General features: G+C 43.3%; 1 protein-coding gene across 1 annotated transcript in view; it reads right to left on the reverse strand.

The window, feature by feature from the left end:
- Window positions 1-450: 450 nt before the first annotated feature.
- The window catches only part of LOC123509814 (dipeptidase 1-like), a 120,556-nt gene continuing 103,359 nt past the window's right edge, over window positions 451-17,647 (reverse strand). The window contains 6 exon segments of the mRNA XM_045264368.1: window positions 451-2,791; window positions 3,957-4,095; window positions 7,440-7,515; window positions 11,034-11,090; window positions 11,093-11,117; window positions 11,999-12,175. Coding sequence (XP_045120303.1) covers window positions 2,675-2,791; window positions 3,957-4,095; window positions 7,440-7,515; window positions 11,034-11,090; window positions 11,093-11,117; window positions 11,999-12,175 — 591 coding nt within the window. The 3' untranslated portion in view covers window positions 451-2,674.

Here is a 17,647-nt window from a genome sequence, read left to right on the forward strand (position 1 = left end):
CTGATAAAGCTCTATGGTCTGGCAACGCCGCTTTAAACTGCCAGAAATATGAGGTCATTTGTGTTGTGGTGGACGTGGCGGTGGTGGTGGTGGTGGTGGTGTGTGTGGGGTGTGTGACGGTAATGCGGAAAGGACTGGACTCTTTTTTTTATTATTTGGTGGAGGTATTAGTGGCGGTTGGTAAGATGAGTGGATTAACGTAACGAAAAGAAGTTTGTAATCCTCCATTGTCACTTTCTGCAGTGTATCCATCTTTCATCTTTCACTTCATGCAGATTAGTCAAAGCTTTCCTCTCCCTTCCTTGCCCTTTTCGTTTCCATCCCCTCCTTCACCTTTTTTCTCTTCTTCCCCTCTCTGCGGCGTGACAATTACTCGTGTTTGCGCCTACACCCGGAGGTCCCTGTCACGGGGAATGAAAACACGTGAATGGTATTTTATTGTTTTTTTAGATATATATATGTATTTATTTACAATGAAAAATGTGTACATTTCTCTGTTTAATTTTACAGCTGACGTGACGATGATTCAGGTCCTATCCAGAGGCGGGATAATACGGGAGTTACACACACACACACACACACACACACACACACACACACACACACACACACACACACACACACACACACACACACACACAATAGTCGTGTACGTATCAGCTAGTGCTGTGTTTGTGCGTTTGACGGAAAACGAATCCAACATTTTACTCTCCTACATGACCAGCGCCTTGTCTTGGTCTCGCCTCCCCAACAGCGAACACCAACAGGCACAAGTTTTAAGAAGTGAACAAAAGTTGTGAAGGACAGGGCGACGACTTCACCCTCAGAAACAGCACCTGACACGCCACACAAAGCAAGAAACGCCCCTTACCCTTCCATCTCGTTGGGTTGTCAAAAAAAAAAAAAAATGTTTGAGAGTAGAAGGCAGGACCAAGATATTTTTGGGACGTGAGTGTGTGTGTGTGTGTGTGTGTGTGTGTGTGTGTGTGTGTGTGTGTGTGTGTGTGTGTGTGTGTGTGCGCCACAGGAAAGTATAAGAAACGCAGTACTGCTTCTTTCAAGTACCAAAGATTTTTTTACCCTTTTATTGTTCCATCCCCACACACACTCAACTTCATCAGAAAAATAATATCTCCTCACATCGCCTTTGGTCCTCCCTCAGCCACGGCGGGAGGAGAACATAGAGTCAACAGTCGCGTACGTAAATAACACATCAACCACACTGAAGTGATCATGGCCTAGCAGGAGACACAGTAATCACACTAATGTCTAATAGCGCTAAATCTTGCCCTCCTCCTTTATATAGTATTAATTCCAGAAAGTCGTAGTAGTCTTTTCCTCACTTATTCGTATGTGTGTGTGTGTGTGTGTGTGTGTGTGTGGTGTGTGTGAGTGTGGATGTGGGTAAGTTGGTCTAGAAATCCTCCTCCTCCTACTTCTTTTCCTCTTCCTTTTTTCTCCTCCTTCTCTTCCTCCTTCTCCAAACACACACTGAAATCGTCTTGTTGAAGAGTTACCTATGCAACACCCACAAGACTCACAACAGTTACGAGGCCGCTGACGTGAAATCCCTGAAGTGTGAGGCGGCCATCGCTCGTGTCACTCATTTGGAACTGCGGCAGGAAGAGAAGGAGGACTTGGGATGAGATAGGAATAAAAACTACACGAAACGTCGAAGAATAAAGGTGGAGGAGGAGAAAAAAGATATACAAGCCTTGTGAAGTCTGTATTCAAAAACACTCTGCTCTGTCATCACGACTATTTTCAGAGGCCACACAGATGATTACCCTGGTTCTTTAGATGTATAAGAAATCGTATTGATCTGTCACTAGAACCACAACAGCACCCTTAAAATCCAGTGTCACTTCAAGCAGAGCCTTTTGAAACAGTGGAGGTGCTGCGCAGAAGTGTTTCAGAATATGACCCTTAAGTGGTGCACCATTTACTTCTCTGGTCCCTCTGGCCGGGGTGGACAGAGGCCTCCCCCTGCCTCTGCCGCCCCAGCCTGGCAGTGTAGTCTTCCTTCTTTCACCTATTCTCTCTCTTTCAGTTTCTTTCCCCGTCACTTCAGTTCGGGTTCCCAGTTTCCTCTCACTCGTTGCGTCTGTTTGTCACATCAGTACTTACGTCTCGTGCTTCCAATCCTCTTACGCTTTGTGATACCAACTATATTTTCTAGTATGATGTTTAGTGTTTTTCTGATATGTCTACGGTCCTTCTTTTCGCTTGCGTTTTTCTTTCTTTCTTCATATTTTCCTTCCTTTTACTCCCTGCTTTTCAGTGAGAAACACATACACACACGCGCACACGATGCCACGTCAGCACTGAGAAAAAAGTCGAGCATTGTTGTTCTTCAGCACCTCATGATAAGCACCGGCCGTCACTTTGGTCCCAAAAATCTGTGTGTGTGTGTGTGTGTGTGTGTGTGTGTGTGTGTGTGTGTGTGTGTGTGTGTGTGTGTGTATGTGTGTGTCCGTTCGTCAGTCTGCATGGCTACATATTACTTCTGTGAGTGTTGGAGTACTAGTGAAAATTGAGGGATTGGAGCTAAGAAGACTGGCTTTTCTACCGCCACTTCTACTCCTTCAGCTCCCGTCCCAACACACTCCGGGGCCCGAACACTCCAGTCCAGACCCACGAAGCAAAGGTGTCATTCTGCTATAGCTACGTTTTACTAAGATTCATCGTCCTTCGTGAATCTGTAGCTGCAGGAGGTGAGGCCTTCTAGTTGGTCCGGCGGCACTTCCTCCTCGTACGGCATCTCCTTCTTCCTCTTCATATCAAGGTGTACCTGTAGATATAAAGGTCAGGTTAGGCTGGGTTGGGTTGGGTTGGGTTAGGTTGAGTCAGCCATTTCTTTTAGGTTATAGCTGAGAGGTTTGTTTTAGTTTCTCTCTCTCTCTCTCTCTCTCTCTCTCTCTCTCTCTCTCTCTCTCTCTCTCTCTCTCTCTCTCTCTTCATTCCGGTGCATCCGATTACTCTGTCCTTCCCCATCTCATAAATTCCTCCCATGTCGATCTGTAATCTATTTTTAGTCTCCCACGGCTTCTCCTCCTCCTCCTCCTCCTCCTCCTCCTCCTCCTCCTCCTCCTCCTCCTCCTCCTCCTCCTCCTCCTCCTCCTCCTCCTCCTCCTCCTTTGCCACCGCCTTACTGCCACCTTCAGCACTATACAGCACATCTCTCTCTCTCTCTCTCTCTCTCTCTCTCTCTCTCTCTCTCTCTCTCTCTCTCTCTCTCTCTCTCTCTCTCTCAATTTTTTTTTCACTTTCTTTTTCTTTTCAGATCTACATGCATCTCTCGTTTCATTTTTTTTTTTTTTGTATCCATTCTTTATTTGTTTTCCTTCTCACATCGTTTCCTTGTTGTCAGTCATCTGTGCATTTTATTATTTAGTCTCCATTTTTTTTTCATCCTTCAACCTCTTCTATAATCAACGTTTTCCTCCCCGTGATTTATATGTACCCGTTCCAAGCTAATCCTCCTTTTCTGCAGCTCGTCACTTATTTTCCCATCCTCTTTGATGTGGTGCTTCCTCCTGCCTTCCCTTTTTGTGCTCTCTACTCACGTCCTCCCTCGCCACATTTTAGCTATCCATCTATCCATCCATCCTTGCCTAACACCTTCTCACTCCCAAATCCATTCCTTCTCCTGCCATCCTTCCTTCTTTTATTCTGCTTCTTTTCTTTCCTTTGAATTTTTGCGTTTCATCCTTGTTTTCTTCCTCCTTTCCTCTTTTTTTTCTTCCTACGAGCTTTATTTTACTCCCTTCCTCTCTTCGTCTCTCGTCTCCATCTTCCTTTCACCCTTCCTTCCTTTTCACTTATTTTTCTTTACATTTTATCTTTGTTTTCTGTTATTATTCCTACCTCTTCCTTCTCTTTTCTTCCTCCCTTCCTTCCTGCTTACCCTGTCTCCCAAATTCCCCTCGTCTTTCCTCTCCATCTCGACTTCTCACCTTTTCCACGTTTCTCATGACCCGAAGGAGGTTTTTTCCCGCCAGTAACTTGAGATCTTCCAGACTCCACGTTGGGTCGGTGAGAAGTTCAGCGAAGAGATGTGGGTAGCGTGACACGTCCTCTAGTCCCTCCGGCAGCCTGTGAGAAAGGGATGGGGTCATGGGACGAAGGGAAAGGAACGTGGGGAAAGTTAAGCGTAAGGTAAAGAAGGATTGTGAACACCATGAGGAGCAGACGGAAAGAAGACAAGGGTATGTGAATGGGGGAAAAAAGATCGGTTTGGAGGGGTTTGAGGAGAGATATAGTGAGGGAAAGAGGGAAAGATACATTAGTTGGTTCTATTACTAGTTGGTGATTGTATTGTTTCGAGTGTTGATGCGAATAAGATTTGTTGTTGTTAGTGGTGGTGAAACTGTTTGTTGATTATGTAAATTCATGTACAAAAGAACAGCAGCAATATACTGTGTATGTAAACATTCACAGATGTAGGGGAAAATCTAAGAGAGAGAGAGAGAGAGAGAGAGAGAGAGAGAGAGAGAGAGAGAGAGAGAGAGAGAGAGAGAGAGAGAGAGAGAGAGAGAGAGAGAGAGAGAGAGGGCTGAATGCAAGGAGGAGAATGTGCTGCCAGAATGTCATCATGTAAGATTTACATTATTTCAGTGACACATGTCTTCGTCTCTTTGAAATCTGCGTCTCCATTAAGATTCAAACAACAGTGACGTCAAAACAGAGAATTTGTGAGGGACGAGGGTCGGGATGAGAGAAATGAAAAAAACGAAAGGGATGGTGAGGGGATGGGAAAATATGAGGTATGGTGGGAAGATTAGATGAGTCAGCGAGCCAGACGAACAAATTCCCTTCCAGCAGGGTTATTTCACTTATGAATTTTGATAGAGTAAGAATTTTAGGAATTTCGTTCATTTTACATCGATGTTCCCGAGCATTCCCCGTTGAAAAATATGTTTTATTCTTAAATTCGACATAATGGGATAAAAAGAGAGAAAAAAAACTACGGTAGCTAGTGCGCTTTTAGTACCGTGAATAATGTGTGCAGGAGGAGGAAGTAAAAGTAAACTATCGGTGTTTATTGGCACAGAGCTCCTATTGTATCCCTTCCTTCCTCATAAACTAAAGGAAGGCAGACGATGTGGTGATCTTATTATCAAAGTGGCAGTAGCGGCGTGGTGGCGGGGAATGGGAGAGATAGAGGTAGAGTGTAAGCGATAACACAGCTTCGCATCCTCTAGGTTTCTTTTCCTCTTTCTGTTTTTTCCTCCCTCTTACCTCCACGCCACCGACCTGAGAGGCTCATAAAAATTTACCTTCTACCAGACAGCTCCTCTGCGCGTGAGATAAGAGAGAGAGAGAGAGAGAGAGAGAGAGAGAGAGAGAGAGAGAGAGAGAGAGAGAGAGAGAGAGAGAGAGAGCGGAAGAAAAGAACAAGGAAGACTTGAAGATCCACAAACTGCTATATAGAGACATGATACACTTAGACTCAGAGAGAAGGGAAAGGAGGAATGGAGAATGACTGCCGGAATGAACATTGTACTGAAAGGTGGTAATGAGTGACAGGTGAACGTGCGAGTATTTAACAGTTGAGGAAAGAATATGTGAAGAGGAATGATAGTGACACGATTGTAATCAGGATTTGTTTCCACACTATACCTAACTTTATCACCATCAAGTATAATACAGCCTCTCTCACGCCTTTTATATGACTCGTAATCACTTTCCCTCTCCCTCACACGTCACCACCGCCGCCACCTCCTATTCGTTCTTTCTCTCCCCAACACTCATTTCCTTTTTCCGTGTCCCACGCTTCTCCTTCATCTTTTGTTACCTCCCTCTAAAGGATGATTCATTAATTTGCGTCTGCGGTTCCCTCCATCCACCTCTCCTCTATCCAGACCCGTCACAATCTCCATCATCTTCACTGCTATCATCGCCACCACCATTGCTACTTTGCCTCTTCCTTTCACTCCCATTTTTCATCTTCCATTGCCAGAGATACAAGTTGCTTCAGTATTAGGATGGAAAAAGAAAATGAATAGACGTCTGTGTGTGTGTGTGTGTGTGTGTGTGTGTGTGTGTGTGTGTGTGTGTGTGTGTGTGTGTGTGTGACTGTCTCCTAATGCCACCTCTTTTTGTAATTATGAAACACCCAAAAATTTATAATGCAAATGTAGTTAACTTTTCCCCTCCTGAAACAAGTAGACACCCTCCTCATTTGATTTTTTTTTTATTCTTTATTTAGGCATACGTAGAGAAATGCCTCTTAGACCTTCCCTCTTTATTAGGAAGGTGAATTTTCTTTAATTTATATGCCTGTTATTCCCATCCCTGAATCTCTTTTCCTCCAATGTAAATTTAGTGCCTCCTAACGCCGGCCATGTCTTATGCAGTGGCAGCCCTTTTAACCACTCTCCTTCCTGCCCCCAGACACGGGAAAGGAAAGACTGGTTTTAGGAATTGCTAACCGCTACATCTGCTAGTCCAACACTTCACTGTTTACTACAATCGCTCCTTCATGTTCATTCTGCTTTCTTACATTCTTCATCTTTTTCTTCTTTTCCTTCGTTTTCTGTCTCTCTCCATTCTCCCTCGTTTTCCAGTGTCAGCCATGCGTCGTAATATTGTGTGAAAAATTATGTTATGTGATTTGTTCATTATAAAACTTTAGATTTTAATTTCAACTGGTATTCATATCTGCATGTATGTATGTATGTATGTATGTATTTGTGTACACATGTATCAACGTATTTATATATTCATCTATATTCATTGATCTCTCTCTCTCTCTCTCTCTCTCTCTCTCTCTCTCTCTCTCTCTCTCTCTCTCTCTCTCTCTCTCTCTCTCTCTCTCTCTCTCTCACACACACACACACACACACACACGGAGAGAGAGAGAGAGAGAGAGAGAGAGAGAGAGAGAGAGAGAGAGAGAGAAGAGGGAAGTATTTCGTTACTTCAGGACAGAGAAATAACAAGCAGTGGAGGAAGTTTACAAGGGGAAAGGGGATCCTACTGATATCGATTTTGAAAAAGAGAAATAATAATGGTAAATAATAAAAGAACATGAACATCAAGGAAAAAAAAAAAAAGAGAGAGAAGCCACATTGTTTCTTTTCTGAAATCCGGCAAGTGGGACAAGAAAGAAGAGAAAAATCTTTTGCTATTTTCTAATTATAACTTTTTTTCCTTCCTTTTCTGTTTCCTCCTCCTCCTCCTCCTCCTCCTCCTCCTCCTCCTCCTCCTCCTCCTCCTCCTCCTCCTCCTCCTCCTCCTCCTCCTCCTCGTTTTCTGTGTCTTCGTCTCTCTTAATAGGAGGAAAAGTCTGGAGTTGAGAAATGGAGAGAGAAGAGATCGAAATATGAAACAAGTATCTCCATTCTCTCTCTCTCTCTCTCTCTCTCTCTCTCTCTCTCTCTCTCTCTCTCTCTCTCTCTCTCTCAAACAATATCACTTAAAATTACGTCACCTACTTGTTGACGCCATCGAAGTCTGCACCAATGCCCACGTGCTCCACTCCAGCCACTTTCCGCACGTGGTTGATGTGATCTGTAGAGAGAGAGAGAGAGAGAGAGAGAGAGAGAGAGAGAGAGAGAATGGTGTTAATAATATCTCCTGAACTACATGAGCGTGTTTGTAAAATAAATTAATGCAGTCGCTATGAAAAGGATTATTATCGTTATCGGAAGTGTAAATTCATGAGAGAGAGAGAGAGAGAGAGAGAGAGAGAGAGAGAGAGAGAGAGAGAGAGAGAGGAAGATTGCAAGAGGAAGAGAAGCTAGATAAAGACAGACAAAGAGAGAGGAAACAGGCAGGCGTGAGAGGATAGATAAGAAATTGGACGAGAGGAAAGCATATCACAAAATCTGAGAGAGAGAGAGAGAGAGAGAGAGAGAGAGAGAGAGAGAGAGAGAGAGAGAGAGAGAGAGAGAGAGAGAATGAAAGCGGATTTATTTGCCCAGAAAATTTACACCCAAGCCAAGTTCGAACATGCTCGGTATTTCGATCATTGGCTTCAGGACACACACACACACACACACACACACACACACACACACACACACACACACACACACACACACACACACACACACACACACACACACACACACACACACTTTCACCGTCACTATTGCTGCAACCAAATATTTTTCTTTTCAGTGAGATTCTTATTTTCTTTTTACGTCAGAATAACTATTTTATTTTCCCGATTCGTGTTTCTCTCTCTCTCTCTCTCTCTCTCTCTCTCTCTCTCTCTCTCTCTCTCTCTCTCTCTCTCTCTCTCTCTCTCTCTCTCTCTCTCTCTCTCTCTCTCTCTCTCTGACGCTAAATCTTATGGAAATATTTAAAAGCTACGAGAGAGAGAGAGAGAGAGAGAGAGAGAGAGAGAGAGAGAGAGAGAGAGAGAGAGAGAGAGAGAGAGAGAGATGGGGGAGACTAAAACACTGAAGTCATGCAGATCACATTTGGAGGATTTGCTATCTAAGTGAAAGACCAAAAGTAAACCCAGTCAGAGAGAGAGAGAGAGAGTCGTGGCACTAGCAAAGGCATCTGAAGTCCCCTTTCCCGTCAAGTTAACCCTCGTCACTCTCCTCTTCCTTCCTCCTGTAAGTGGTGCTCTGTACAAACAAGTCTGGCAATACGACCACTTGGTGTAATGGAACACTGGCCTTCAGGTTAATCAAGATCGCCTTTGAGGACACCGGGGATCCTAATGCGCTTACTGGATGGCCCAAAGAGAGAGAGAGAGAGAGAGAGAGAGAGAGAGAGAGAGAGAGAGAGGAGTGGGAGGAGGTGGTGATTGAATTCATATCTAAATAATTCATGATTATTTACATAGAAAAATATAGCATGTAAGACGTCAAATTGTTAAAGTGAATTAGCTCTTTTATAAATAAATAGTTATATTCTGATTTGATGGTGTACTCTGCTGTTTGTTGTAATCCGCACATGGTTAGTTAGTCTTGGCGCTGAAAGTTTTACAGTTTTCCTTCCCGTTATTTTGAAATGATATCGAAAATACTCTTAAAGATAAATTTAGTTTAGTTGATTAAGTGACGCGTTTAGTCTTGAAACAGCGATCATTATTTGAGATTTTTGCCTATATTTTTCTTGATACATTGAGTTAAAATTATACCAGGCCAAGTTCCACATCAGAATCTATTTTTATTTTATTTTTTGACGAGAACACACACACACACACACACACACACACACACACACACACACACACACACACACACACACACACACACACACACACACACACACACACACACACACACACACACACACACACACACACACACACACTTGAAGGCTCTTGGGGTGACTCGAGACTGGAAAAGTTTCGCTGGTTTTCTCTCTTTTTATTGAAGTTGAGTGGTGAAGTGGAATGTTGGGAGAGGAAAGTGGCGTGGAGTGTTGGAGTGGGGGCAGTAAGGTGTATCGAGTGTATGTAGCAGCAATGGTCTGAGTGGGGCAAGGAATGGTGGCCGGGGTGGCTGGAAGAATGGCAAGGCTAGATACATGGCAGGAGATGCTAGTGAATAGAGGCAGAGGGGAAGAAAAGCTAGTAATCGGTGGCAAATGAAGATAAGTGGCGGTAGAAAGAGCTGGAGAATTATGGTGATTGGCTCATAGTGGGCTGGGAGGGAGGAAGTAAGTGGTTAAAAGTGAAGGGAATGGAAGATAACAGTGTGGTGTACCATTTTAGGAATTCACAATTGATATTAGTGATGTTCCGATGCTTTTAACGCACCACAGAGACTTACCCAACGCACCGGAGTCATTTGTAAAGAATCGTGAATAGTGAAAGTGTTTCTACGCTGAAATTGGAGTGTTTTTGAGTCTCGAGCCTGCCATGAATTGCGGACAGAAGTGAACCAAAGAAAGGATGAAGATAAGAAAGCTGTAATAAACTAGCAGGAATATATACGTATAGTAGTTAATGAATAAACGTACAGTACCTGCTTATTTCATCTCTCACGCTAAGGAAAATATACTACGCCTCAAGGCTTATGAGGATCCTTGAATCTTAAACTGTAACTTTTTTCCATGCATTTGATCTCCCGGGTTTCTGGTAATTGCTGAGATCCAAGTGTCAAGAAGCATTAGCGTGTGTGGGTGAAGTGCCAGCTCTGAGATCTCTAAGCTGTCGCGTCCTTCCATGAACTGACTGCTCACTTATCCATCTTTTCTATCTTCATAAAGGATATATTTTCGTGACTGCCTGTTTCTTTGTCTATTTGCTTCTCGGCCACAATAAAGTCTCTCTCTCTCTCTCTCTCTCTCTCTCTCTCTCTCTCTCTCTCTCTCTCTCTCTCTCTCTCTCTCTCTCTCTCTCTCTCTCTCTCTCACACACTCACACACACACACACACACACACACACACACACACACACACACACACACAGAGAGAGAGAGAGAGAGAGAGAGAGAGAGAGAGAGAGAGAGAGAGAGAGAGAGAGAGAGAGAGACGGAGGAAGGGGGAGGGGAGGAAGTGGCTCTGTCAGTGCTAATTGCCTGAAACGAGGATCCAGCCACCACTGGGTCACTTGGTGCCGGCGATACCTGGGAAGGTCGCCTCGGTTCATTAAGAGTTCTAGCACCAGCACACATTGTCTTTCTATACCCACAAACATGAGTAGGTAAACTGCCTGACAGACGGAACGCACATAAGAACGTAAGAAAATTAGGGAAAGTATAAGAGGCTGGCAGGCTTACACGTGGCAGTCCCTGTGTGAACAAAATCCACCTATCATCTTCATCCATAAATTTGTCTAATCTTCCTTTAAAGCTCCCTATTGATTCAGCACTAACAAATATTAATTGACAGAAGCAAACTAAACAACAACAATAACAACACAATAAAAGCTACGAAAAGGCCGCACACACACACACACACACACACACACACACACACACACACACACACACACACACACACACACGGTTATAAATGAGAATCTAGAAGTAAGGATTGGAAATATGATTATAAGATAACAAACAAGAACCACCAAATGAAACCAACAGAAACACATCGTTATTGGCAGAGTGAGGCTTACCCACTACATCCTTGACGGAGGCTTGCTGGCTGCAGGTGAGGAAGTGAGTGTAAAACTCACCATCACCACGCCTCCGTTCACCGCCTGCGTGGAAATATGAATGAATTATGTTGTTTGGAAATATGACACGTTATGGAGTGAAACATCAAACGTTTTCACCCTCAGTTTTATCAACGACAGAGAAATCGTGAATCTGATCAGTTCCACTCAAAGAATATTGTTGCTCTGAAAGATTCGACACGTGCAGACACGCTCCTCATACTGTTATGTCTTCACATATCCATAACGAAACATAAAAACGTGTGTGCGCAAATTGATTAATTCGCTAACGTAACAATATATCAGAACAAAATGAAAATGAACACATGAAGACGGTGGTGACTTTTCTATTTGAAAGACAATCAGAATGAAACAAGTAAAATGATAAACGTTACAAGAGATATAGATAACAGTTAACGAAAACAAAGCCACATGTGTCCTTCCCTAAGGACAACAGATGCGACTGACCATGATGAAATAGCACCAGGATGTACTGCCTGTCATGCTTTATCACGCTTTGCTGAAGTTAATTCCCAGCATCTTTTAAACCAATTGCAACACACCATTGGATTTTGAAAGTATAAAGCCTGAATGTTGCATTGCACATAAGAGAAGTAATTTATAGCATTTACTGAAGATTATTTCAGTTGAGGTGATAACACTCCGGGGTAAGAGATGCTGATGTACATACACAGTGGTGTAACTCTTTATGACACCGTTGTTTACTGGCACGAGTGAGTAAAGGAAGAATGAACATATGTGAGGACCAAATACGTGGAGCAGACGGAAAAGATCTGTTGAACAGTGACGCAGAGAGTAACACAAAGGACCATAAGTCAAAGGAAGAGTAAAGAAAAATAAGAAAGGGAAGAGGAAGTGTGAGAAAGTCGACCTTTACAGCCACTCATTGTCCCGCTGCCACTCACCACCTCTCGAAGGATGTCGTCGGGCACATTCCTTGGATTCTTACAGATGGCGTAGACAGAAGAATGGCTGAAGATAACAGGAGCGCGGGACACCTTCAGCGCCTCCCTCATAGTGGCCTGGGACACATGGGACAGATCCACCAGCAGCCCGAGTCGGTTCATCTCCCGCACCACAGTCTGCGGCACCAAGTGAAACTAATGATTGGAGAATAAATTTGTTGGATTGGAAAAGGGAAAGTAACAAACAGACAAGGAAAATAGGTGGTTTGATAAAAAAGTTAACAAAACCTCACCTTCCTCTAATCTCACTGCCGCGGCCTTGCATTATATATACCCAAGAGTTACGGTTGTTTCTGGAAATTAGCGTTCAGATAGTCTCTCGGAGCGAAGCACTGAGGTATTGAAGCAAAGGAGATAATAGGAAAGAGAGGACGGAAGATAAGGGTGAAGAGAAGAAAGAGATGAGAAGGAAATAGGAAATGAGGATGAGCTGTGGGAGGAGAGTCAGCCAGGCGATGTGTTCTGCCCCACCGTCATCTCCCGGGTTCCCATAGCGACGACTAGAGGTCACCCGCTGAAAGATCAATCTGATACGTAGTCGCTGCCCTCACACAGATCTGCCTGAACAAGTGATCCTGCATCTTCCAGACTTTCATACGGGTGACCATTAGCTTCACAACCATCATGGCCAGTGGTCCGTACTCCGCAATATAGAGACAGGTATTGCTAAAGGGAGACGACAGGAGAAATGTACGTAATTATGGTGTGCTCCAGTGCGGCGAGGTTGGCTTACGTGCGGTGGTGGCGTCGCTATGGAGTGTCTGGTGGTGTTAGTGTGGCGTGCATCATCTGAAGGGCAGTGGAGTGTTTTGTTAGATGTTGCTAGCCACTGACGATGCGGGTACTTCTTGTAGTTATTGCCGTTTGTGTGTGTGTGTGTGTGTGTGTGTGTGTGTGTGTGTGTGTGTGTGTGTGTGTGTGTGTGTGTGTGTGTGTGTGTGTGTGTGTGTGTCTCTCTCTCTCTCTCTCTCTCTCTCTCTCTCTCTCTCTCTCTCTCTCTCTCTCTCATATCTTTACTGTTATTGCAGCTGTTTTTGTTTCAGTTTTTTTGTTGTTGTTTTATTTTGTCTTATCTGTTTTTGTTTTTTTCTGCATATTTGGGAAATGGAATCTTTCTGACTCCTTTTACGTGTTGTTTTATGTTTGAGAAGAGGAAAAAATGTGAAAGCACGGGATCAGGAATGTGAGGAGGGTCGGGAAGAGCCGGAACGTTATTGTCATGAAGGGAAACTCGATTATACTTTTTCCTTCCCCGATTGATTTGATTAACGCACTCTTTAATTTCCGCAAAAGACACCAGTAGTTTTCCCAGTGATTTTTTTTTTTCTCTCTCCAGGGATACAATCATAATACAGTAATACGATACAAGGAATTACTATGAATGACGATCCCGGTTTCTGACTTTTTGTGTATCTTGTTCGTAGTGAGCCTCGTGACCAAGTGTACTAAGGCTCACACTCTCGTTTATCTCTGTCTGCCCTCCGAAATTTAGCCTCCACTACACCCTTCCTGCTTCTTTGCCTGTGTTAGGAGTGTTCGTGTTGGCGTCTCGTGTGTGTGTGTGTGTGTGTGTGTGTGTGTGTGTGTGTGTGTGTGTGTGTGTGTGTTTATATCATAAGAACTCACAGCCAGTCAGATCTAGTATTATCTATCTGCTTGAAAACTGTACATAATTAACTTTCCTCCTTCCTATCATATTCTGCGCTGCATATTCTATTATCGCTGTTACAACGATCTTGCCTTAGTGGACCCGCAACGTCCACCATCATAAATCACAGACGCAGCGGCCGCCACCACCACACCACCACTGATTTTCGTCATACGTTCCGCAGTGAATCAGCAGCTATCACAAGCACAAATTTAGCAAAAGTGTTCGCCCAGTTAGATCCTTTGTAACTGAATATGGCTACGATAAACACTTCACTTTTATGACTGTAGAAAAATTTAACCTCATAGATACAGCAGTTATTAATTAATTTCTCTCAAACACCGCCACCACCACTACCATCTCCACCACGTGGCACCACCACCACCACTACCACCACCACCACTGCTAGCATGGTACGAAATAGGAAAAATAACAATTCTTTTCCCAACATTATTCTGAGAATTTTTAATCCGTAAATGTAAATGTTGGTGAAGTAAGATTTCATGTCGTGTGTCATTGTATCCTCAGTATCTTTCCCATCCATAAATCACTCCGGAAAATTGAAAAGTGAAAAAAGAGGGAAAAGGAAAGGGTGAGGATGAGGAGGAAGAAGAGAAGAGGAACAAGAAGAGGAAGAGGGAAAAAGAGTTAACCTGTTCGTCTGTCACTGGTTTGAAGAGCAGTTTACCTCTTGCAATATTATCTCTCTCTCTCTCTCTCTCTCTCTCTCTCTCTCTCTCTCTCTCTCTCTCTCTCTCTCTCTCTCTCTCTCATTACATGTCTCTACTCATCCGGGATAATTTAATAACTGGTTTTCTTTGCCATACAAGTAAAAGTATTCTCTCTCTTTCCCTCCTTTCTCCTCCTCCTCCTTCTCCTCCTAGTTAGTATAGAATAGTTAACCAAGCAGCCTAGTAAGAACCCCAGGGTCTGTTGTTGCTTGGTCTTTCCTTTGTATTCCTTTGTATTCCTCCTCCTCCTCCTCCTCCTCCTCCTCCTCCTCCTCCTCCTCCTCCTCCTCCTCCTCCTCCTCCTCTTCCTCCTCCTCTTCTTCTTCTTCAATGAACAGACAGACAGACAGATAGATAGGTAGGCAGAGAGACAGAAATGGTCTTAAACTTAACACTGGGTCTTGCATCGATTAACAGATGCATTATGGTTTGTGTGAGGACCGTGAAGCACTATTGGAATGAATTACCCTGGAGTGAGATATACGGCACAGTAACACATCACGTTAAGATACAGTGCTACAGTATAGTGCATGAATAATTGTCTCCATTCCTTATTCATACATGTTTAAAGGATCCATTATGCACTTGCTACTTTTTTTCCTAACTTATAATGAGCCAGCAAGTTCTCAATATATTTTCACTAATTTTCATATTTCCACTGCTTTACATGAAAATCCCATTACTGATACATGCCTGAATAAATGTGTTGATTTTCCCTTCGAAATTTTCTGTATGGTTATTCATATTTAACGATTTTTTTTTTTCCATTGCTTCATTTAATATTTCATTTTCAGTCAATTTCATCTTGATAATTTTTGCAGTGCACATTAGGTACCAAGTCACACACAGGTTCAGCCTCATTTCTTATGCAGGAGGCCTTGCATCTGAGCGCTGGTTGGCTGGCGGCTGGCACGATCGCGTTTGCATGTCAGAGGGAAGGAGGTAAGTGCTCCTGGTGAGGTGGAAGGGAAGAGAGAGAGAGAGAGAGAGAGAGAGAGAGAGAGAGAGAGAGAGAGAGAGAGAGAGAACGGTGTCACTTTCCCACTGTTATGTGAAGTCAAGGCAACATCATTATCCACAAAAACTACTGCCTGAGCCCTAAAAATTGCCAGAAATGCATGAAAATATTTGTTAAGCAGGAAATTAACTTCTTTACTCTTCTCTCTTTCTCTCTCCTCTCTTGTTTCGTAACGGAGACGGAGAACTTTTAAAACTAAGGATGAGTTGGCGTTGTTTCCACACACAAAGTCACACGTCTAATTAATTTACAGATATCGTGTCTTCATACAATGTAACCGTTTTCCTTCTTTGGAAGTTGGTGTTTTGGTTTTGTTCACTTTTTTTTTATTCTTACTCAATTTACTTTAAAACATAACTACTTTTCTATTGCTGCTGCTGCTGGTGTTGCTACTACTACTACTATTACTACTACTACTACTACTACTACTACTAATAATAATAATAATAATAATAATAATAATGATAATGATAATAATAATAATGATACTACTATTACTACTATTAATACTAATACTAATACTGCTACTACTATTTGCATCGTTAATTCAGAATCGAGACTTTGTAGCTTTTTTCACATCATATTCCCACTAATCCACACAGTGTACCGCACATCAAGTATTGCCAAAGCTCGAACAACACAGACCCACGCCCAGCAGACTGCAACACGCAACCTGGGTCCCTCTATACCAGTGCGTCCATCAAGGCTGCCCCAAGAGGCCTTCCCCTTTCCCCGATGCAGCGCTAAAGTGGTGCCTCAGGGGAGTGATTCCAGATTGCTCACAACACGTTACCAAGACAACATTGCTGCCAGAGAGAGAGAGAGAGAGAGAGAGAGAGAGAGAGAGAGAGAGAGAGAGAGAGAGAGAGAGAAGGGAAGGATAGAGAGATGAAAAAAAAAGTATACAAGCACTAATCTTTTCAGTTTTTCCCTCAAAATAAAATATATGACCAATTAGAACATTCTCAACCCATGAATCTCTCTCTCTCTCTCTCTCTCTCTCTCTCTCTCTCTCTCTCTCTCTCCACAACAACAACAAGGTATTGGGTAAAGTTGAGTCTAGGACGGCCCGCAAAGTTCATGATTGCGTTAGAAATTGGCTATCGAAGTAGCATCAGCGAGAGAGAGAGAGAGAGAGAGAGAGAGAGAGAGAGAGAGAGAGAGAGAGAGAGAGAGAGAGAGAGAGAGAGAGAGAGAGAGAGAGAGAGAGAGATGACTGTCACTTCATAGAGAACACAAGACAGTTCATTGCGGTCAATGGTCAACTCAGGGTGTTTCCTTTCCTCCTTTCTCCTTTCTCCTTCCTCGTTCCTTCTTCCTCCTCCTTCCATCTTCTCTCTCTCTCCTCCTCCTCCTCCTCCTCCTCCTCCTCCTCCTCCTCCTCCTCCTCCTCCTCTTCGTCGCCGTGTATCTCTCTCCCACGTGGCTGCAAGTTACAGCTGGCAGGGAGGCGAGACAAGCAGAGTGAGATAGTAGCAGATTTGGGGACATAATTGTATAACCGTCATTTCCGTTTTGCTCTCTCTCTCTCTCTCTCTCTCTCTCTCTCTCTCTCTCTCTCTCTCTCTCTCTCTCTCTCTCTCTCTCTCTCTCTACTACTACTACTCTCTCTCTACTCTCTACTACTACTACTACTACTACTACTTTTAATAGTAATAGTATCATCAATTTCATCATCATTGTCAGTAACACACACACACACACACACACACACACACACACACACACACACACACACACACACACACACACACACACACACACACACACAAAAGACCTCTTAATTATCCAGTAATTGGATATTGATCACGCGCAAACAAGACTGACGAGCGGACTTAATTAAGCTGTTGGCCAGAGTCTTGTTCTCTGGAGGATGTTTTCTTCCTTTCTCTTTTATACTCTACTCATATTGATTTTGATTTATCCGCCTTTATGGACCCTGGCTGCTTCCTCGCCTCTTGGTCCCCTCCTTGGCGTTCCATGTTAGTCTCTTCGCGGTTAATGTCATTGCTTTTTTACTGTTGTTGTTGTGGTCCTTTTAAGACATGGAAAAATAAAGGAAGTTGCAAAAAAACATCAGGTCTACACGTTGTTGTCTCTGTATCTTCCTCCTTCTCCTTTTCTTCTCTTTTCTCCTCCTTGGCGTTTCATGTTAGTCTCTTCTCGGAAATGTTGTTGTTCTTTTTACCGTT

Source organism: Portunus trituberculatus, chromosome 27 (genome assembly GCF_017591435.1).
Source record: "Portunus trituberculatus isolate SZX2019 chromosome 27, ASM1759143v1, whole genome shotgun sequence".
Classification (NCBI taxonomy): Eukaryota; Metazoa; Arthropoda; class Malacostraca; order Decapoda; family Portunidae; genus Portunus; species Portunus trituberculatus.